The sequence below is a fragment of the Tenebrio molitor genome, chromosome 2 (genome assembly GCF_963966145.1).
Source record: "Tenebrio molitor chromosome 2, icTenMoli1.1, whole genome shotgun sequence".
In the NCBI taxonomy this organism is placed as follows: domain Eukaryota; kingdom Metazoa; phylum Arthropoda; class Insecta; order Coleoptera; family Tenebrionidae; genus Tenebrio; species Tenebrio molitor.
In genome coordinates, this window is record NC_091047.1 from 28,079,958 (window position 1) to 28,102,366 (window position 22,409).

The 22,409-nt window shown below is 34.0% G+C and overlaps 1 protein-coding gene across 1 annotated transcript in view; it reads right to left on the reverse strand.

Annotated features, from left to right (window-relative positions):
* The window catches only part of amon (amontillado), a 93,414-nt gene that overhangs the window by 53,361 nt on the left and 17,644 nt on the right, over positions 1–22,409 (reverse strand). The window contains exon 2 of the mRNA XM_069037603.1: positions 12,799–12,903. Coding sequence (XP_068893704.1) covers positions 12,799–12,903 — 105 coding nt within the window. The remainder of the gene's footprint in view (positions 1–12,798; positions 12,904–22,409) is intronic.

Here is a 22,409-nt window from a genome sequence, read left to right on the forward strand (position 1 = left end):
TACTAAAGGGAATTTCGTTACAATAACAAAATTTACAATGAACAGCAAAAACATGTTCTATCACAAATTTTTAATCCCTGCCCTGAACGAAGGAAAAGGGATGCAGCTGCACGAGCCGAGACAACCATCTTACCGCCAATATTGGTTTCCATTATTGGGATAATTTTAGTGCTGCCATATAATCTTATACCTTAAGCGGTACTTTACCACACTTAAATGATCTAACAAAGGAATAACAAAGTTTCAAGTCTTTTTTCTGTAACTGTTAAAGAGGCCATATACCATAAAAAAAATAGTACCATTTTTTTTTTCGGTATCTATGAATAGTAAATATGTGCTAAAAAGTGTATCCGACCTTTTTGACACACCCGATATACCTAACTAATTATTGATAAGGTATATTTGAGACTTTTTAATTATTTTTTTTTGTTAATAAATAAGGCCGTAAGAGTTTTATTAGTTTTCTGAAATTAATTGTTAATTTACCTATAAAGTTTTTACACTAAATAAATCTGTATCTGCTAGCGCATCAAACCCTAGTGGCACAGTTAGAAATTTTGACTTGGTTTGCTAAATAATTCGCTTTTTTATTTAAACGCAAACCAGACGCGTGATTTATCGCCCAAATGCTATAATTTGCCAACAACACTAGTAGATGGCTGTTTTGAGGTTTTGCCATAATGACAGTTTCCATTGTAAATAATTATAGGAAATGAATCTGGGTAGGTCAGTATAAAAATCAGAATTTGACTTTTTGGTTGAAATTTACAATTTTTTTTTTTGGCTTTGTTTGTAAGTGAAAAATTATCAAAAAATTATGAAATGTACCTTACCAATAGCCAGGTAAGTGAAAAATGTCGACAATTTTATTTAATTAGAAGTCGCGATTTCTCGCGTGCGCGTATATGATGCCCCACCCTGTACCACAGCTAAATTGTTGCAGGAAAAGTACTATGGTGAATATAAACTAATTTTTAATCCATTTTATGATGTTATTCCGAATCTGATTCCAAGTTTGTTAACTGTGTATTTAATAATTGTACTTTTAGATAAAGAAAACTCCATTTTTGTTTGAATTGTTGATTCGGAAATTTGTCTAGCAAAATACAGGGTGTAACAAAAAAAATGCATTTATTTTAACTGGTAACAATACTCATCAATTACAACAACTTTTCTAAATAAAGTTTCTTGGAATCTGAAAACTTTTTTAAACAGGAATCGTAAAAATTGAATGTTTTTCTTCCCTTCGTATTGCATTTGATGAATAAAATGGCTTCACTTTCGTTTGTTTTTTTTTTATTACTGCTGTTTGTTCTGTTTCTTTATTAAATGTAGTTAGATTAAAATCGTTTCATAGGCGAGTAAGCAAATCTTTATTTTATACATTATTCATTAGTTATACTTAGTTATTTCATTTAGGGCCCGTTTACAGAAGTGAAATTAAGTTAAGGCTGGGATTTCAAGTGACCGTTACGGCTTACTATAGAATGACCCATGACATGCTGCCACCTATTTAGGGATAGCTAAAGTAATTTCTTGTGCGGTCCGAAGCGGTTCGACCGTAAAGTCACTAAAAAGGTATCTTTTTAGTTACCCCACCCCTACTCTAAACATTGCGGCAAAATACAAAAAGGCGGTTCTTCTTTTATACTGTTTTGTGCTGTGTTTGCTTCGATATTATGGTTTGTTTGTGTAAACCGAGATGTAAACCATGGGGCGATTAGTATTTTCAAAGCAAAAAAAAACGTTCAAAACACGCGAGATCAGCAAAAATTTCTGCTGCAAGAAAATCAGCTGTAAAAGAAATTTTAGATAAAATAATTTCTTCCGGCAAGTTTATAAATTATTCCTAAGTTAAATGGGTATAGAATAGTAGACATACATTATTTATTGTACCAAACAGTATCGTTACAATACGATCATTCTAAAAAATGTACAGGCGGCAAACTTATGTACCATGTCTGGATTAGTGAGTACTTTTACTTACAAATGTAATGTTTGTGACGAATGTGTATCAATACGAACCGAAAGAGCCACAGAGGATTCCGAATCTGTTGTCAATACTTCTGCTGTGTGGGGGACTCTTGCAACCGGGAGTAGTTATGACCATTTGGTAGAACGTATAAGTATTTTAGACATTCCACCTTTATCCGGACGAAATTTTTTTGACACTCAAAGAAGACTCGGCTTTGTAAGTACCGATTGTGACGTATATACAGGTGTCCCAGAGTTGCGAAAAACCTCCATAACTTGTTTGTTATTAAATAATAGTATATTATATATTGAGGGAGAGAAATGCATGATTTTTCCTAAGGTGCAGTTTGTAGCCAGAGGGCGAAGCCCGAGGGCTACAAAGCACCGAGGGAAAAATGAGCATTCTCTCCAGAAGTATATATACTATTTTTTTCACGGTAGGGAGTAGAAACAGCACAAAAATCTCAAATTTTAAGAATAAAAAAATGATGACAAATGAGTTGTCATCTTTCGATGAATTTAATGGAATTAGTAGTTGCCTTGACAACACAATTAGATTTTTGTCACAACAGTCAAAAAAAATGAAAACTCCCATTAGATTTTTGTCACAACTGTCAAAAAAATGAAAACTCCCTAGGGAGCAAATATTTGCAAATATTTGCTCCCTAGGGAGAAAATGCTCTACTTTTGTCACGATGTTGACATCCGAAAAGTTGATTTCTACTCCCGATCGTGAAAAAATCAACTTTTTCTTTTTTTTAGATAATAGCTACGCTTCTACTGCACATTCATATCATAAAAACACTAAAGTTATGTTTTTTTAAACGGAACCTACCCAGTTTGATTTCTTTTTTCGATTATATGCTAAATTATGAATCAAATCTATAGAGGTCCTTTTTACTTATCTGCCATCGATTTAGATCAGTGGCGCTTTTTTTACTAGAATTTCGAATTGCAGGGGTCCGTTCGAAAATTCCTACCTTCCAAATCCATGCACATAAATTAAAATAATTGACGCCGTTTGATTCCTGAATGTTTGCCGCATACTGGCACTATTGCACTGGTCGAAAGCTTTTTTGACAAGCTTTCCAACGGTATAAGGTTCAGGTTCAGGAATCAAACTGGGTAGGTTCCATTTAAAAACACATTACTTTAGTGTTTTTATAATATTGGGACACCCTGTATACATGTCGCAATCTTTTCCGAATGTGCAGTAGAAGCATAGCTATCATATAGAAAAAAAGGAAAAGTTGATATCTTTAATGACAAACAAGTTATGGTATGGAGCCTTTTCGCAACTCTGGGACACCTGTATGTATACTATACTTAATACCTGAGTAGATTAGTAATATGCACTAATAAGTAAAAGCATAAAATGAAACATCAAAGAAGTTGCTCCAAATCGTTTGCAATGCAAACTTCAATAGGTACGACGTGTCCAAGAAAGTCGAACTCTATTCAGAATGCCTCTGTTTTCACAAATTTCCTGAGCGGCGTTTTGAACGTAATGACGCGGTGCATCATTCCAAAGGTGCCAGCCACATTTTTCGTCGAATTCCTAGAAGAGGAATTTCTTCGAGTAATTCGAGCAAAACTTCAAAAATAGGATTTAAGCGTCTACATTCAAACGGCGAGGTAAATCATAGGGACCTATGAGGTGACTTTCAACTATTCCAACCCAAAACTCAACCCACACGTTAATGGAAAAATGACTGTTGGAAGTGACGCTCTTGGATTTTGTGAGGAACTAAAATGCGATCTTCTCGTTGGTAGCCAAGATCACGCTTATTCATTTCGCAATGCCCGAAATCGCGAACATGCTGTGCGATGTGAAGTATCCTCTGAGGCAACTTTTCACCGTGGATTTGTCGTACTAGCTCTGAATGTTCCTGGTAAATCATAGACCATATGGGTTTTCTCCAGGTTGGTGAAAGACATTTGTAATTTAAATTGACGTTAAGATTGATATTCTTGTCAAAATGCCTTAATTTTGAATTAAATGACAACGAAAAGTCTACTAGGCAAAAATTTGAATTTGGCACCGAGTCCGGTTCCCTGACTTTAGAATTTTCTAGACTGTGTTTCTCCATGAAATGAGTCTGCACAAAGGATGGGTGTGTGCAAGCATTCGCGCTGCCATAGGAAAAAAAACGCTCTAAAATGTAATCGACCACTTGTATTTTCTTAAACTAATTATACATATTAAAGTCAAAGACTATAAAATAGTTATTTTTATTTATTTAACGAGTTCGTGTGTAATTTTGGCATGAGTGGACCAGTTTAAAACTCGAGTGAAACGAGAGTTTTAAAGGTCCACGAGGGCCAAAAAAGCCCAAATTACACAAGAACGAGTTGAATACAACGTTTTTTTGTTCGACGAGCCCCTTAAAGGCTCCAAATCGCTAAAAATCTTTAAAATTAGCTTGACGTTTCGTTTTGACAAGTTGTCAAATTTATCAAAATCCGTTCACACAGGAGAAAATTATCAAATTCTGACAGTGTCGAACAAAAAACATTTTATTTTCCTCAACCATACTACTATGATTTATTTTTGACCCATTTTTCCATAAAATTCAGTGGCTCTTAAACTTTTTTTGAAAAACTTTGGGTCCCTTTTTCTCGAAAAATATCAACATTTGTATAAGGCATCATTGACTCAATCGTTACCTTTTGTAGGGTTCTATCACAGGTTAAAATATTTGCACAACCTTCAAAGTCACGCTGTACATATTCATAATCATAATAAAGAAATTAAATGGTATTTAATGCCTGTAATTACATTTTTTAAGTCTCTTCTACCCGATGAACTGATGCGATCAATTCAATACTTTTATTGCTTTTGTAAAAGAAAAGAAAGCTTACTTGTAATTTTCTACTTCTCACTGAAATGATAATCAAAAACCACTTATTGCAACGGAATTTAAAAAAATAGAAATTAAGTACCTTTTTTTAAATTTTTTTATAGAATGCTAATAGAAGATCAAGTGAAAATCGAGATTATATTATTATTATTGACATAAAAGACCGGAGTGAACAGAGGCAACTAACGCCAAAGAAGGCCCGTCCTTTCTTGAAAGTGCGATATCCGATATCTTTGCGTTGCACGAATTGCACGTGTTAACTCAGTAACTCACTCGTGCTCACTCACTCACTGAACATCTGGACATTTTTCTTTTTTTTTTCAGTGACCAGTGCCATCTACTTAAAACTTGCCACATTAACAAAGGTAAAGTTTCAACACAGGACACTGTAAAATTATTTTGTTCTCGCCGAGTCACCAATATATTGTAAGCAAATTAATCTTTTAAGGTTTCTCGTTTTTTAACGAAACCAGAAGACCGAATAAACTATAAGACGCCTTAAATTAAACCTTAATATCCATTATTGGCTGTGAATAATGACTAATTTCTCAATGTTGTCACAATTTTGATATTTTACTTATTTATTAAGTCATAAAATTGACAAAGTTTGGCGTTTATGTATTTAATACTTTTAGTTTTTGGAACCATAACTATTACTTCAGAGCCAATAAAGAAGCTTAAATATTAAACTGTGTTTGAGTTTTTAACTTAAAAATGCATTATTTTTCTTGAAAACGAGAAATAATGTGACCATGTTTCCCTATACCCAATACATATGCGGTATCCCAGCCTTAATCGTAATCAAATGCGAGATTAACTGAACACGTGATAAGATTGAACCAATCAAAGTTTCGGATTCACGGGTTAATCGCGCATTAAAATTTAATTCGAATTAAATATTTAATTCTCTTTCTATAAACTGGCCCCTCGTCAAAACTCAAATCAAACATCCATCAAAATTAATTTATTAAATTCATTAATTTATTTATGTATAAATTTTGTTGGGTCTAAACATCACCAAAGCACGATTACTTCTGAAATAAAATGTAAGTAAAGTTAGTGTGTTCAATCGTTTCATTTAAATAACACTTCCAACGGTGTTCCCTCTCCTAGAACCGTAATTAAATAAAAATAAGTAACACAATATACCTAAGATCAATCATTTTTTTTCTCACAAATTTTTTGTTTATTTTTTTTACGACAACCATCCGAGGAAAAAAGGTGAAGAAAAGCCCTAAAACAAATACCACTGAACAACAAAATAAATACACTGAGTTTTTTATTTCGTTGAACATACAATGTAAAACATACCGTGTGATCGAAAATAAAGAAAAATCGAGAGGTCCGTGATTAATACGCTACAGTTGGCAACACGTACAAATTTAATTCAAATGTCATCAGATGTCATTACAATAGTAACTGTCAATATTAATTATTGACTATTAAAATTTGCTATATAAGTTCACTTTAGAGCAAAAAATTTTCATTGTGCAGTGTTACTTCACAAGTGGAGAAAGACTTGAGAACGGCGAATGGACTTATTCGACACCTCGAGTTTTTGAGGAATTTCAACAAAAGTTTCCGGACTTTCAAGGCACTTACTAACAACTTGCCTTAATTATTTCGTTTTTCCATACGTGAAAAACAACGTGTTCAAAAACAGGCCTAGCACAATTCCAGAATTAATGCAAGTAATTACTGATAACTGCAATTTAATTGATGTCCCGATTTTGGGAAGGTCATTTGAAAACACGAAGCGAAGAATAATAAGTAACAAAGATTTTGCAAAATTTAAGCAATGTGAATGGGTAATTTTGAGATTAGGTCAAAGATGACATTGACAGCAATTAAAAAAAAAAAAGATCGGTTTTCTACCCACGGTCCCTTCTTATTCCCACGCGTTCTTTACTTTACTTGTATCGCGCGTTCAAATGAAATCCCGGGCTGGGGAGCCGTTGGAAACCGTCAATTGCTGTGCTTTTTTAAAGCGTAGTATAATTGGAGCATGTTGACAGCTAACCTAAAATTTAGAGCCAAAAAAATCTTTCTTTTTTTCTTTCTTTGCAATGTTTTACATTGAAAATAGAATAACTTAACGATTCCTATTCTCGAAGCAAATATCTAAGGACACCCTTTGCTGAAAACAAACATGTTTAATTATGTCCCGATTAAACATAAACAAATGTCATTCGTGGCAATCGACGGAAAATTCAAACTTTACACTGTTCTAAACGGTTTAATTTTTTCAACGCCTACTCAGCCCAGGATTTCATTTGAACGCGCGATAGAACAGTGCTTTTATTTACACGAGCGTCTAGCTGCAGGGATAAACCCTCCAATAGAAACGTGGGATGGTTGGAGCATTTAAAATTTGCCGCCAATTGACTGTGATAGGGTGCGTTTGCAGTAGTGTGGTACAGAATTACAGATACAGAGTGCATGAAGAATTGAAAAGTGGTGTAGGGTGCAGGCTGCATGCATTTCGGTAGCTGGTGGTAGGCCGCTTTCCCTCTTCCGTTGAGTTTGTGATATTTATTGCGTCTGTGAATATAGTGCGGTACTGTTTAATGATTCTTAGCTCTGCTGGCTAAACGTAACAATACCAGCAGGGCAATACGTACAGGGTTATTATTATTATAAACGATTGTAGTCCAAGTAGGCTTAAAAACTGGATAAAATTTATGGTTTCCGCTCCATATGTATAAAAAACATCAAAATGATGTAAATATTTAAGTGAGTACACACCGTTCATACTCAGGAGTTAAATTAGGTGAAAAACAACTCAATATTTTTGGATTCAATCGGTAATTAAAAAAAAAAGAAAACTCATCAGTCATCACCGTACTTTTCACCTAAAAATGACACTGACAGCGACAAAAATTGACAGTTCACATGAAAGCGGCAAAAATTTCATAACATGGGCATGGCCTGTTTCGACTACAATCATTTATAATAATTACTCACCCTGTAGAAACGTTGCTAAAACTTTGTTCATTGAAGTTATCGCGTAAAATTTGTACTCGCGCATGCGCATTTTGTTGTAGATTTTCATTGGAGGGTTTATCCCTGCAGCTAGACGCTCGTTTTATTTACCCCATTATGCAACCCTTCTTACGGACCACTCCTCTTCGAATTTGTCTTGTTCTGTCAGTCAAGCCATTTTTACTTTTTAAAAGTTTAAATGTCAGAGTTGATTAATTACAACCCTGATTTAATACAGCGAAAAATAGGTGTATGGGAAAGTTCTGAAAGCAAGTGTACCTATACAGAGTATTTTACGGGTGATAACGCGTCCGACGGAATTGAAAATGCAACCCACAATACATTTGCAATGTTAACGTGGACATTTGTTTTTTTATTTAAAAAACATAAAACGTAGCTAGCTGTGCAGTTTCGTAAATTTTGACATAAATGTCATTTGCTTGGTTAAATGAAATTATGAAATGAATATGAATGAATATCCTGTATACTATGTATTTAAAGTATGGAATAAATTCCTTAAAAATGAAACAAATTTTTTTTCAAAAAAATCTTTGGAGAGGTCAATTTTAGTTTATAAAAATACATATTTTAGTACCAAAGAAAATTCCAAGCAGTCATTTGTTTTCGAGTTATGACGTCATCGATAGTTTTTTTAAATGGAAACCCCCTATTTTTTTTCTTGATTCTGATATCCCTTTTAATTGTCAAATGACAGTATAAAAATTTTGTTATCTTACATAAGGAAATTTTTAAGAAAAAAAATTATAAAGTTGGAAAAATTAAATTTTATAAAGAACAAAAACAAGTCAAAAAATCAAGTAGGTAAATCAAACAGTCAAATGTTACTGTCAATTTCATTCGTATATGTTATTTGTTTTACAAAACGTTTTCGAAAATGACTCATTTATCAGAAACACAACGTATAGAAATTTTAATTTTGATTGGGTGCTTGGATAAAACTAGATAAAACTAAAACAGGGGGAATTTCTTCATAAACTTGCTTATTGTCAACAAGCTGGAGGATGGCAATTCGAACATTGAATTCCATAATTTTAAGTACTTACTAACACAGTTTTTGACTCGTTTTTGTTTGTTATAAAATTTATTTTTTCCAACTTTATTTTTTTTTTCTCAAAAAATTCCTTATGTAAGATAACAAAATTTTTATACTGGCGTTTAGACAATTAAAAGGCCTATCAGAATCAAGAACAAAAATAGGGGGTTTCTATTTAAAAAAAACTATCGATGACGTCATAACTCGAAAACAAATGACTGCTTGGAATTTTATTTTGTATTAAAATATGTATTTTTATAAACTAAAATTGACCTGCCCAAAGATTTTTTTGTAAAAAAATTTGTTTAATGAATTAATGAATTTTTTGTTCGACTCTGTCAGAATTTGAGAATTTTCTCCTATGTGAACGGATTTTGATAAATTTGACAACTTGTCAAAACGAAACGTCAAGCTAATTTTAAAGATTTTCAGCGATTTGGAGCCTTTGGGGGACTCGTCGAACAAAAAAACGTTGTATTCAACTCGTTCTTGTGTAATTTGGGCTCTTTTGGCACTCGTGGACCTTTAAAACTCTCGTTTCACTCGAGTTTTAAACTGGCCCACTCATGCCAAAAAAAGCCCAAATTACACGCGAACTCGTTAAATAAACTACTATTATTCCATACTTTTGCCGCTCACTGTATATAAATTCCTTAGTATACTCTGATTACTCTGTCCACTCATCGATTGCTTGACATAAATGTTACTAAAAATGTTCACTCTACGCTACAACAAATAGATCCTGCGCGAAATAAAAAAAAATGAAAGAGCAGGGCCGCGTTGCACAATCATTTTATTAGTAATAATATTAGTCTTGTAACTTGTAACTAGTAAAATTATGTTGCAAAATCTCATTTCTAGTAATTTCAAGTTACAAGTTGTAAAATGAAAAATATTAGTGTATTTTACACTGATTTTACTAGTAGCTGTTGCACAATGGCAGACACAAATCAATTAATATACAGGGTGGTCCCGATATAACCTGCCAGAAGAAATCCAGTAATAGGTGACGATGAGTAGAACTCATACACAAAAAAAGTTTCTAATAAAAGTCTTTTCGTTTTCGAGATAAAAATAATTGAAAATTTGGTCAAAATTTGCTGTACGCTAATGAGTTAATCGGTTTTAAAAAGGTAATTCTGGTTACTTGGCTGCGATTTCTTTAGCAACGGTACCTGCAACACCTATGACATTTGTCAAGTTTAATTTTTAATTTGCGAATCCTTCAAAAAGTTATGAAATTCACGAAACAAAAATACGTCCATTTGCATTTACTCTATGGCGAAACACGTGGTAATTCAAGACCGGCAAAGCTACCATACAGCGAGCGTTTTCCTGAAGGAGTCCTTCCGTCCCGTTGTACTTTTGTGGAGCTACATCTGCATTTATGTGAGGTTGGTTCTGACTGATTCCAATACGATGGCGTCCCCGATCCTCCATTTAACCCCTCTGGATTTTAATTTTTGGGGCCACACGAAAGATTTGGTATACGAAGTTGAAATAAATACAAAAGGCCAACTCCAGAAACGCGTAACAGACGCCGCGAACCAGATTCGTAAAAACCCTGAAATGCTGAATTCTGTTTATGAAAATTGGTACCAGCGTACTCAAATGTGCTTAAATGCCAACGGAAGGCACACAGAACATTTATTATAAAATAATGTTTCTAGTCTAGTTTACCTTTCATTAGTTAGTAGATATTCTCAGTTAGAGTTGAAAGTACGAATATGTAAAGTGTAAATAAATTTATTCAATACATTATTTTGGCTATTCAACCACAATTAAGACGATACTCTTATTACACAGTTCTTCCACAATTTTGCACACACTACCTCTACATTTATTTACACATTGAGGAACACCACTTTATTTATTACTCATTTATCTCAGTCTACAAAATCAGCTTTTGTACCTAAATAAGCTGGTGAATTAACGCAACGCAGTGTACAGCGTTTTCAATAAATGTCATTAATTTGATTTAGTTTGTCAGATTTGAGATTTGTCATAAACGATACAGGTTGCTTAGATACTGTCATCCTTACAAACACCAACAATTAATTCCTGAGTAGGTACGTATTTTTGTGGTCAGCAGCGTCGAATGGGTGTGGATAGGGGTTAATTTATCCCCATTATTTTGGACCTAACGAAGGGGGGTTTTTTGGACTTGTTAGATCCTTCTAATGACCCAGAATTTTTTTGGCAGGTTATATCGGGACCACCCTGTATTAGTTTTGTAGTTACGTGACGTTTTCTTATTATTCTGCCTGTTTGTAGTTTGTACTTAGGAAAGACGAAAGAAAACTTCAGTATAGTAGGAGCTTTGTAGGAGTAATATATTAGGTTTTATCTTTGATTTTATATTATAAAATAAATATAAAATCAAAGGTTTTATTAATACATACAGGGTATTTCATGAGTGATAATGTGCCCGACGGAATTAAAAATGCAACCCACAATACATTTTCGAATTTTCGAAAAAAGCTGGCTACTGAAATTAAAATATCCAGCTTTTTTCGGAAATGGCTAAACACAAACAAGAGATTATTTAATATTTAATGCATGAACAAAAATTATATCCTCTGTATTATTTTGGATGTTTGTAATATCACTTAAAATGTTCATTATGCTATGTAGATTCTTGAGGCACGCACTCACTTCACAAATTAAAAAAAAATCAACAAAAAATCGCAACGGAACAGATCAAAACAGCAACACAATCAAAACTAATAACTTTTAAAACAAGAAAAACGCAGAACAGCTCTAAAGATGAAAAATTGGAAATCTAAATGCTTAATGCTTGAGAGCACTGACAATTTTGAATTTGAAATGTCATATAATTTATTTTTCGCGTGGGTTTCATAACAACCAATGAGAATCAGTGGCGCGAATGTTTCAAGATATTACCAATACAATCTATGATACTTTGTTAAGATTTTAATGTTATGGTTTGGGGATTTTGTTATCTATGGATATTTAAAAAACTGCATTCTATCAGTGGACGTAGATTAACATTTCATGTTAAATTAACTTAAAAAAGAGTGCTTCCAAGGGTCGAGAGTCTATACTAAAGCCATCGGATTTAGTTTCTGTAATCTATCCCTATAATACACTTATTCGGCTCCAATCCAATATCGTGAGATAACTAGGACGGAAATTTATTTACAGACACGCAACTAACAAAATTGCACAATATAAAGAGGAAAAACAAAGCGACATCATCGATCAGCGCCTTTCTTCTAAAATCATTACTCTTAAAACTTTAAAATAGTGAAGTGCGTTTTATCTATAATTTAGTTTAAACGGTGTAATCGTGATGCATTTATCCCTAAGTAGTCGACTAGCGATACTCCACAATCGTTGTAATTAACCATTGTAGAAATCGTTTCAGGCGAAACTAACATGAGCTCCAAAAAGATGCGATTTGGGGATGAAATCGGGAAAATAACAACTTCAAAACTTTTAAATCAAGATTTTTAGTATTGCAGAGAGGAAAAATTAATTAAAACTTCAGGCACAAGCCTCTTGAATAATAACCAACCATACGGATGTTGCATAACAATAAGAAAATCAAAATATTTTCCCTAGGGTGATTACGTATTTAACTGTCACGTAAATATATTCAAAGGCGAAATGTTTAGTCCGTGTTAAGGTTAAGAATTAGCAGCTTAGAATACGACAAAATATTTCATTTATCTGTCTAAATGTGTTTTTATTTTTAATTATTTAAGGACCTGTTCGTGAATTATCGATTTGTTTGCTATGAGATTTTTCATTTCAAACAAGGACTCTTTTTTTCCTGTGCGTGTCGATTCGCATGGCGCAAATCTAGATTGCAAATTCTGCTCGTGACATCATTACCTTATCTAAATCGTTCTCGTTCGTGTAATTTAAAAATACCTAAGAATTAAATAAAGTCTGCTCACTCACCAGCGGGTCAACCTTCAACCTCCTCATGTGCGGTATACTCCTCTTTGTCCTGGCCGCAGGAAGCGCTTGGTTGACGAAATGATACTCCTTCTTCGATCCCAAAACCTGAAAAGACTCCACTTTATCAAATTGGAAAAAATCTACGAAAGCAATTGCGTACTTTTACGGGTTTAATGAATTCGATTCGAGGAAGATTTACTTCTTCTTGCATTTTTTATACCGTCAACTCAATCATCTTGAATCCAAAGCAAACATCGAAGGTCGAACGGAAAGCATAAATATTGATGATGCCGTTCGAGAAAAAATATAAACCGTGAAAAAACTCAATTTAATGTGGCATTGACACAAATCGAAAGATAAATTGAGGGAGATATTTAAAGTCGAGTTGTCGCAAAAATCCTAATCTGTCGCGAGTTTCAGAGGAAATCTTGTAATGGCTAGGGGAAAATTAAAGTGTTTGGGTTGTGAACTTTGCTTTACCAATTAGATTGCTTCTTTGTTGTATAAACAGAAGCAAATTATGGGGAAGTTGCTTGCTTTGACGTTCTGGAGGATTGTTTTTGTTAGTACGGATCCGAGATTTCTCCTAATTAAATACGACGAAATGATTAGAAGTGAGACGTTGGGGATGTTCACGCTACATATTCATTTTCTGTGGTCTAAGAGTAAGTCGCTCCTGCTTACAACGACGTTCGAGGGGAGCTTAACTTCAAAATAGAGGAATTATACGATAGAACGTAAATCAACAAATTAAAGCAAAATCTCTTGAATTAAATTCTTGGAATAGAGGCATACCGTGTAGACAAAATGAAATACGAGTCTTGTTTACGTACTTTGATTCTTTTTATTTACGTTTCACACACATTCTAACCGTAACATGTGATAATTCACTGAAGGAGAAATTGATCTAGGGAGACATTTTCAAAGTAATTCCAAATTAAACAAAGCCTTTGTAATTAATCTGATATGATCGAAAATGATTTTTTCTTCAAACGTCCGTAAATTATGACATTATCCTGCTGCATTGATAATGCAAAAGTGTCACTTCATTGAGAGCGGCAGATAAAATTATTATCTCCTCTGAGGGCGTCCGTGAAGTTATTATCTCCGCTGATGAGCGGCAATAAAGTAAACTAGCTAAATCGTTTAAAATTCCTACCGGGTTTCTTAACATGTCTTAAATAATTTGTTATGAAGGTTTGAAGAAAAATGATTTTTTTATTCGACACTGTCAGAATTTGAGAATTTTCTCCTGTGTGAACGAATTTTGATAAATGTCACAACTTGTCAAAACGAAACGTCAAACTAATTTTAAAGATTTTAAGCGATTTGAAACCTTTAAGGGGCTCGTCGAACAAAAAAACCTAGTATTCAACTCGTTTGTGTGCCAATTGGGTTTTTATGGCACTCGTGGGCCTTTAAAACGCTCGTTTCACTCGGGTTTTAAACTGGTCCACTCATGCCAAAAAAGCCCAATTTACGCACGAACTAAATAAACTACTATTTCAGCATTGTTTTACCATAATGGGAGGCCATAGAAATGTTGCATTTAATTTGGTAGTAAATCTGTCTGTTAATTAGGTTAGGTATATGTTTCTAAGTTGAGGTTATAAATAGCGTCAATATCTAGTGCATTGTTGTCAGTTTTACTAATTTGCAGTATAAGAATACTCAGACATCGCGGGAAATTCACATGTTTTGTTCATTTTGATGGGTTCGCATGTCAGGCACTTTAGTGACGGAAATCAAACGTTAAAAATATAAATCATGGCCTCCCATTATGCCAAAACAATGTGAATGGTCTTTATAAATGGAAACTTTTCAAATTAATTAATGGAGTTATTTTACTTATTGCTGCTAAGTAACAAAACAGAAATTGCATTTATCGGTATAATAACGTGTTGATTGACGATTTTCAATAGCAGGTTTTTTAATTCGTGATTGGTTAATAGTATATTATTTAACGAGCATATACGGAGGTTATTATTAACACGAGGATGAAAATTACCAAATGTCAGGCGAGTGTAATTATCATCCCAGTGTAATAATAAGTAATAACCCATATACAAATACGATCTTTTATCTACAACTATTGGCAAAAATCTCGTTTTTAACAAACCAAAAGAATGCATTCAAAAGTCAAAATTCAACTTCGTTTTATTACCATGGTTACATTTTTGTACATAATGCAATTATAAGCAACAAATAGTAGGTAGTAGGTACAGTGGGGAGCACGGAATTTCGCACACCAATTTGTATGTCATTAAAAAAAACTATCTAGTCTAAGCTTTATGGTCATTATAATCAATCATGATTTATGTGATCATGACTGATGTTTCACCTAAACTGTCACGAAACTGCCTCCAGTATCTCATTTTAATAAAATTATGTTAGTGAAATGTCCAATGTGTGCGAAATTCCGTGCTCGCCACTGTACAATTATGAGGTTGTGTATAACAACAATAAATTAATTCGGTTAATAATGTATATCATAATTAACTAAAATATAACAAATAAATAAAAATTTTATTTATAGGTGTCTAATTTAATAGTCGTAAATAAAAAATTTAAATTTGATAGGTGAAGTAAATAATCACCATAAAAACAAATGGCGAATGGAACCTAATTGGTGGATTTATGTATGAATCAAATACTCTGCAATACTCTGCAAAGAAACAATAACCTTTAAAAATGAAATTTATCGATGATGAAGCTTGAGTGTGTTTGTAGCATTTTTAAAACTTCTTTTGCAACTGATCTATAGCTGAAAAATAACATATCCATGTACTATTTTTTGTAATTTTCATTTCTTTTATAAACTCATTTCATCCTTTTTTTTTTATCTTGAAATGCGTTAATTTAAACCAGACGATACTGAGAAAATAAATCTTTTGTCCTTAACTGAACCCAAAAACGGAAAAAAACTTATTAGTCAGGGTAGTTTTAGGAAAAGTATAATTTAGTAAAAATTTAGACGTCATACTGATCCAACTTCACTAAAGCGTTTTTTGTATTAAAATAATGCAGTGACCGAACTTGTTCAGATTGTACAGGGTTATTATAAATGATTGTAGTGGAAGCAGGCCATGCCCATGTTATGAAATTTTTGCCACTTTCATGTGAACTGTCAATTTTAGTCGCTGTCACTGTCATTTTTTAGGTGAAAGTGCGGTGATGAGGATTTTATTTATTTTTTTTAATTAACTATTGAATCCAAAAATATTGAGTTGTTTTGCAACCAATTCTAAAAATATTGAGTTGTTTTGCACCCAATTTAATTCCTGTGTGTGAACGGTGTACTCACTTATTCACATCATTTTGATGTTTTTTATATGGAGCGGGAGCCATACATTTTACATTCAGTTTTTGCTCTTACTTACAATCATTTATAATAAGTAATAACCCTGTACTTATGCCAAGCAGATGCGGCAAACCGGATTGCGGTCGAGATTTGCAGAAATTTATTTGTACGAAACACAGGAATAAATTTTTGGATGGCTAGTTCTGCAAACTGTCGTCCTCGTTACTACATTTAAAGGCTGTCGGTGCCAACAGCAGTCTAGTTTGTATTTTGGGAAGTACATATTTGAACTACTAACCATAATTAGCCATGGTCTAGACTCCTCGGCTCCAGACTTGCCATACTAGGTGTCATCTTTCGGGGGGCATATTATGAAGGAGTTTAGGAAAATTTGTTTACAAGTTCACATTACCCCTGAAATTAAACGATTCTGTCTGAGTTTAATAGTGTTCGTGACGTTAAGTGGAGAGTTTAGCCTGTGTTCATTTTAGGGGGATTCTGGACCTTGTCGTGTCATGATGAATAATAATTTCCTAGATTATTAAAACTGTTATTCTGGGTTAATGTAAATTCCTTGTCAGGAAATAGATGTTTGCGTCGTAATGTGGAGCAATATGAACTTGAACTTGTGATGTTCAAGTGGCTTTGTGATGATAATTTCATTCAGACGATTTATAACAAAGTTAGATAACTGTTGTTACAAGTGGCGAAGTAAAGTCGTCCAATAATTAGCTTAACCGCTAACAGAGTTCAGTTGTACTGACTAAAATAGGGTTTTGTCAAAGGGAATGAACACATTGGAAGACTTTTGAAGAAACCCGAGAAAACACCTTCATATACAGTATTTACAACAAAATATAAATCTTAATTCATAGAATTAATTAAAGTTTCTAGATACTTAGTTAGAGTTTCTACTAAAAAAAAACAAACAAAAAAACTGTCAGTTTTTGAAATAAATTTATCTTTCTTTGTGTTATTAACTACAGCCTCTGTACTTGGGAGGATTATTAAACAAAAGGATCATAAACATTTTACTTAAAAAATCTAAACCAGTATCCTGGTGAATTTAAATTTACATTTTCGTCTGCACGAGATTTTTTCTGTTGGCGGACAGAGGAAAAATTACGAAAATTAACAAATAAATGAGCAAAATAAATAAAATTTCCAAGATTCAATTACATTTGTTGGTATTTTTGTTTTGAAACACGAATTACGTCATTCTACTGTGATTTATTTTGTCATTCTCCCACGCGAAAATCTCCCTAATAAGTGTAATTGGTGAGGTGGCTCTTAGATGCTCTGCCACAGACCTGCACGAAAAAAAATTGATATTAGACAAAACCGAGGAGAGACGTCCGCACAACTTTGTTTTGTCAGATATTGTTTTTAACGACATGTTAGTGTCATTTTTAATCTATTGGTGCAGGTTGTACGAATATGTCACGTACAAATTCATAACCAGTGTTCAGAGTGTTAAAAAAGTGTCAAACAAGAAATTGAAGTTATGGTAAATGAAAATTTATATTTCGTGAAACACCAAGAACAAACAAGAACCTTATAGTGTAAAACATGGTTAAACTAAGTCATCCTCGGAATCCAAATTAAGATTTTTCGGAAATGATCGATAATAATTAGAATTTGCCAATCACAAGGTGATAGAAATGCAACCCACAATACATTTGTAACGTAAACCTGGATATTTACAGCGTCCATTTACAACTTAACGTTATGTATTGTGGATTGCATTTGCTATTCCGTCGAGCTCATAACCTTGTATGTCACACAATAATCATTTTTAAAATAATGAGTAGGTACAGTCGTTGACCAAAATAAAATAGGACTTTAGTATTTTATAAGTCATAAAAGACGCCATAAAACACTAAATGCGAAATTTCAATGATTTTTGAGGTGACAGCCGCTGTCAGAGTGAAAGTCAAATTAATTTTGGATGACATCAGATAGAATTTCGGCGATTCTGATTCTAAATGAGTGTGATTGTGGATAAAACGTTGTATTGCATGCGTGTTTTAGATGCATTTTATTCACTTAAGAAAATTAAACGCTCGAGCAAGCTCTCGCGTTTAAACATTTTTGCGTGAATAAAATGCTATCTAAAACACTTATACAATAAATAACTATTTTCTTGGATTGGGCGCGGTAAATAGCCAGCTTTACCTTCCAAATGTATTGTAGGTTGCATTTTAAATTCCGTCCGGCTCATTATTGCTCGTGAATCACCTTGTACTCGTATGTGTACACTTGTACAGTACGGAAACAGTGGATTCTCGCTGTCTGAGCACAACCCTTACATGACCTAAGTTCTGGTATTGTTCCTCAATCTTGCTTAGGCAAAAAGCAATCAAAGCTTTTGAAAACAGTTACCATAAGATACGAAATGTACATACTACACCTCCAACGTGTTCAACTTATAAAACCGGTTTTTATTTTTTAGCACGTAGGCTTTGAAAATATTCAGGAAACAAATAGTGCGTTGTTCCATTCCATTGTTCCATTTGAAAAAAAAAGTTAGGGGTGGTTACGAACTTCCGGGAGCCGATATGCAAAAACCATATGCGCCACAATGTGGGTAAAGAAAAACAAAAATTGACGTGTTTCGGTATTTTTTACAAAAATCACCTATATCCAAGTTATGAATTTTATTCCAGTTAAAGTTTCCACAATTGATAGTAAAGAAAAATAAATAGATAATAAACTAGGCAAAAATGAATAGGGAATTCCACAATTTTTCTCGGAAAGCAAAGAAATTGCCCCAATCCTCCCACGTATTATTAAACACTAGATAAATTTAAAATGTAACAGATACTTGAAACATTACATTTAATGTGTATATTTATATATTTCTAACACATTTCATTACAAATTTTAAACTGTATTTATAAAAAATCCAAAAAAGGAAAAATTCCCTATTCATTTTTGCCTAGTTTATAAATAGTGTAAATTAATTCTAATAATATAGCCTCGTTGTCGTGCCCCTTTTAATGATGCTGCTAAGCAAACTCATTTTTAGCTAAAACAAGGAAAAACGAAAGTTATTATAAATTGTCCCATCGCAGTTGGCGTTGAAAACATACACAAATTTGGGATGTGCCGCTAGCTTCGCAACGTTAGACAAACTAGTAGACAAATTTACACTACCGCCAGCAGCGCTACCTATCGGCGATGCTAGTCTTACTCATGTTATAAAGCTTGCGGCACATTCAACTACGTCACCAACGCCTACTGTGATGAGACAATCATTTATAATGACCCCGTATTTCTCCCGTATAATAAGTTACTAATTATTAATACTTAAATTACTAATTTGTTGGTATATGAAATTGAATTATTTTTTGATCGACAGAAACCGTATCTATGAATTACATATTATACTTCCCTAAATCCCTACAATAATGTCTTTTTAAATAACTTCTTTGATACGATTCACGATTTTTACGATTGAAATAGTCGCGCGCTTTGAAATCTTTGTGAAAGTTCTAGAACCCCACTGGAATCGTATCTGTTTCCGCCAAAAACCCTAGCGGAGAGAGGGGCGAAACTTATAAATGGAGGGAACCAGCGACGAGGAAGAGAGTTCACGACCTTTTGTTGAGAGGCTTCTACGGGTGTTCCGAAGGGGGAATCAAAGGAGAGTGATTTAGATGCAGTAGGTGCTGGTGTGTTATCGTGGTGGAGTCGATGAGGACTGGCTGGAGCGATAATTCTTCAGGACTTCCAGACCCAAGCGCAGACTGCGGATTAGAGGCCCCACTGCGTAAGGTTCTTTAGAACTGAAAGCCAAAGAGCGGAGCTACACCAAGGCCGGTGTCTGCTGACCTACGTCGTCCCCGAGGCTCTTCTGGAGAAACCTGGAATTCAGCCGCCACGGGATCCAGGTCCCGGAGGAACGGTGAAACTCGTTATATATATTATTTAGGGCCGTGGCTGTCCAAAATCTTTCAATCTCATATAATTTATTATTAATTGCGCGACTGCTGTATTTTCGTAGTTCATTATTCATTTATTATATAAATCTGTTTCAAAATCAAAAATCCACCAACAGTGCATGCTATCTCGAAAATACAACCGACAACGTCGCCAACTTTTGTTTTTAGTGTGACTGCAAGTGTCAGAAAAAAGTGGGGTTATGAAAGAAAACTGTTGGACAGCCGTTTTGGTGGTAGTTCATCGAGTTTTTTATTCTCATTTTATTATTTCACTGAAAAAGTATGATATGGTAGCTAAAACCTTTTTGCACGTAATCATTATTTTGTGTTTCGTAAATAAACTCAACAGTTCAAAAAATTAAACTTTTTCTAGGGATTTCTTTTTTTCTGCCAACATAATTCAACAGGTGGTGGATTTTTGATTTTGAAACAGATTATAAATCACGGAATTGGGAGCATTGTACATTTTCATTATACATAGTAGAATCTCATAATTTTTTTATTCCTACAATTTCTTATCTCATTGTCATCGACCTTGCCTGGAAGTGAGCATCGGCGCTCACCAACGACTTTTTGTGCGAGGTTCTTCTCCGGGCCTTATCGCGATTGGAGTCTTTTGTATTTTATTTATCAGAAGCGAGGAAGGAACCTGAGGACCCCTCGCCGGTGTGGGCGGCGTAGCCGTATTAGCGCCCGTTGCAAGGATCGTTCGCCCTTCCTCCTCCCCTTAGTTTTTTTTTTCTGTTTCATTTTTTTTTTATCGCGGACTCGAAGAAGGAACTTTCAGGCGTTACGGTCGATTTTGTTATTATTGTTAGGTCCTTTCGGATCCATTAGAGATATTTTACTTTCAATTTTTTTTCTCCTTGGGTGAATAAACATTTCGTTTAAGATACCACGTTGTATCATTCTCCTAAACTCCGGGCAGTCCGCCTTCTTCAGCGAACAGGTTGCAGCGCTCTCGAGGCAACAATTGTGGGACCGACGCGGAGCCAAAAAAAAAATCGTTATTAAATTTGTAGATTACCTGGGAACAGGGAATTGTAGTATATTATATTATTATAAGTGATAGAAATGCATCATTATCAGTGTCCGGACGAAATAGTACCGGATAAGTCGAGCAGTACCTACAACTTTGCGTAATCCCTCGCTCGCACATAAACACGATTTCGCTGGTTCCCTGTTATTGAAAGCGAACCAGCTGAATCCTGTTTATATGTGAGTGGGGTATTACGCAAAGTTGTACTGGTCGACTTGTGCGGTACTATTTCGTCCGGACACTGATCATTATACAAGAGTGAGAATTTTGACCGACGAGTGCGCTTGCGCACGAGTAGGACACTTCTCACGAGTTTTATAATGTCATTTCGATCACGTGTGATATACGACGTTTTATCTTACAGGTGCAACTATTGCAAAAAATCCAAGAAATGAAGTTTCATTTACGTAAAATGACAGCTGTCAAATTTACTCACTAGTGAGTACTTTATCTTACTTGTGATTAAAATTTGACTTCTGTCACCGAAAACAATGGTTTAAGGTAGCTCAAAAACTCCACCTGTAAGATAAAAATAATAACGTAACAGTATGTTTGGACATTAATAAAGGAATTTTAATTTCTAACTATACATATAATTTTTATTTATCTTTGTATTGCCTACAGAAGCCTATGTAATACTTCAATAAGTAAGTTTTTCACTGAATTAAGAAATCTTTAAACTTTTAGTTACATACCCTTGAAGTAATCTCAAAATTGGTCTTAAGTAGGTACCTACTATGCGTTAAAAAAATTTAATAAGACAATTCGTCTGTGGTAAATCTCTTTATTGTTTTGCAACTTTATGCACCTTCATATTTTCAACATTTTTATTCCATTTACATGTTTGTTTTCCAATATTTACTCATTTTCACGTCATCTTCACTTCCGTGGAAATTCTTTCATTTCCGCAAAACAATTAATTAATTGCTTTTGCGAACGTATGTCTTATCGATATGGTGCATTGCGTCTGTAAAAAAACGATTTTTTCCAGCAATTTGCGTGTGGGCAGCGCACCATACATAAATACATACATATGCATGGACAATGTTTACTGATTTAAGTAGATAGACAATTAATTTCCTCGGCCAGCTATCGGATCGATCATTTCCCTTTTTCAGATGTGTTGATTATCCTTGCGAGATTGTCACCCAATTAATAATAATTGACGTCACGATAAACGCCCACTTAGAACAAATCCATCGAAGGATAATTATTAAGACGTCCAATCGAGCAGAAACAATTTAATAGAGACCCCGTTAAAACGACACTGATGTTTGCGATGTTTGCATCCCTCTCAAAATATTATGATTTACGTTATTGGATTAGG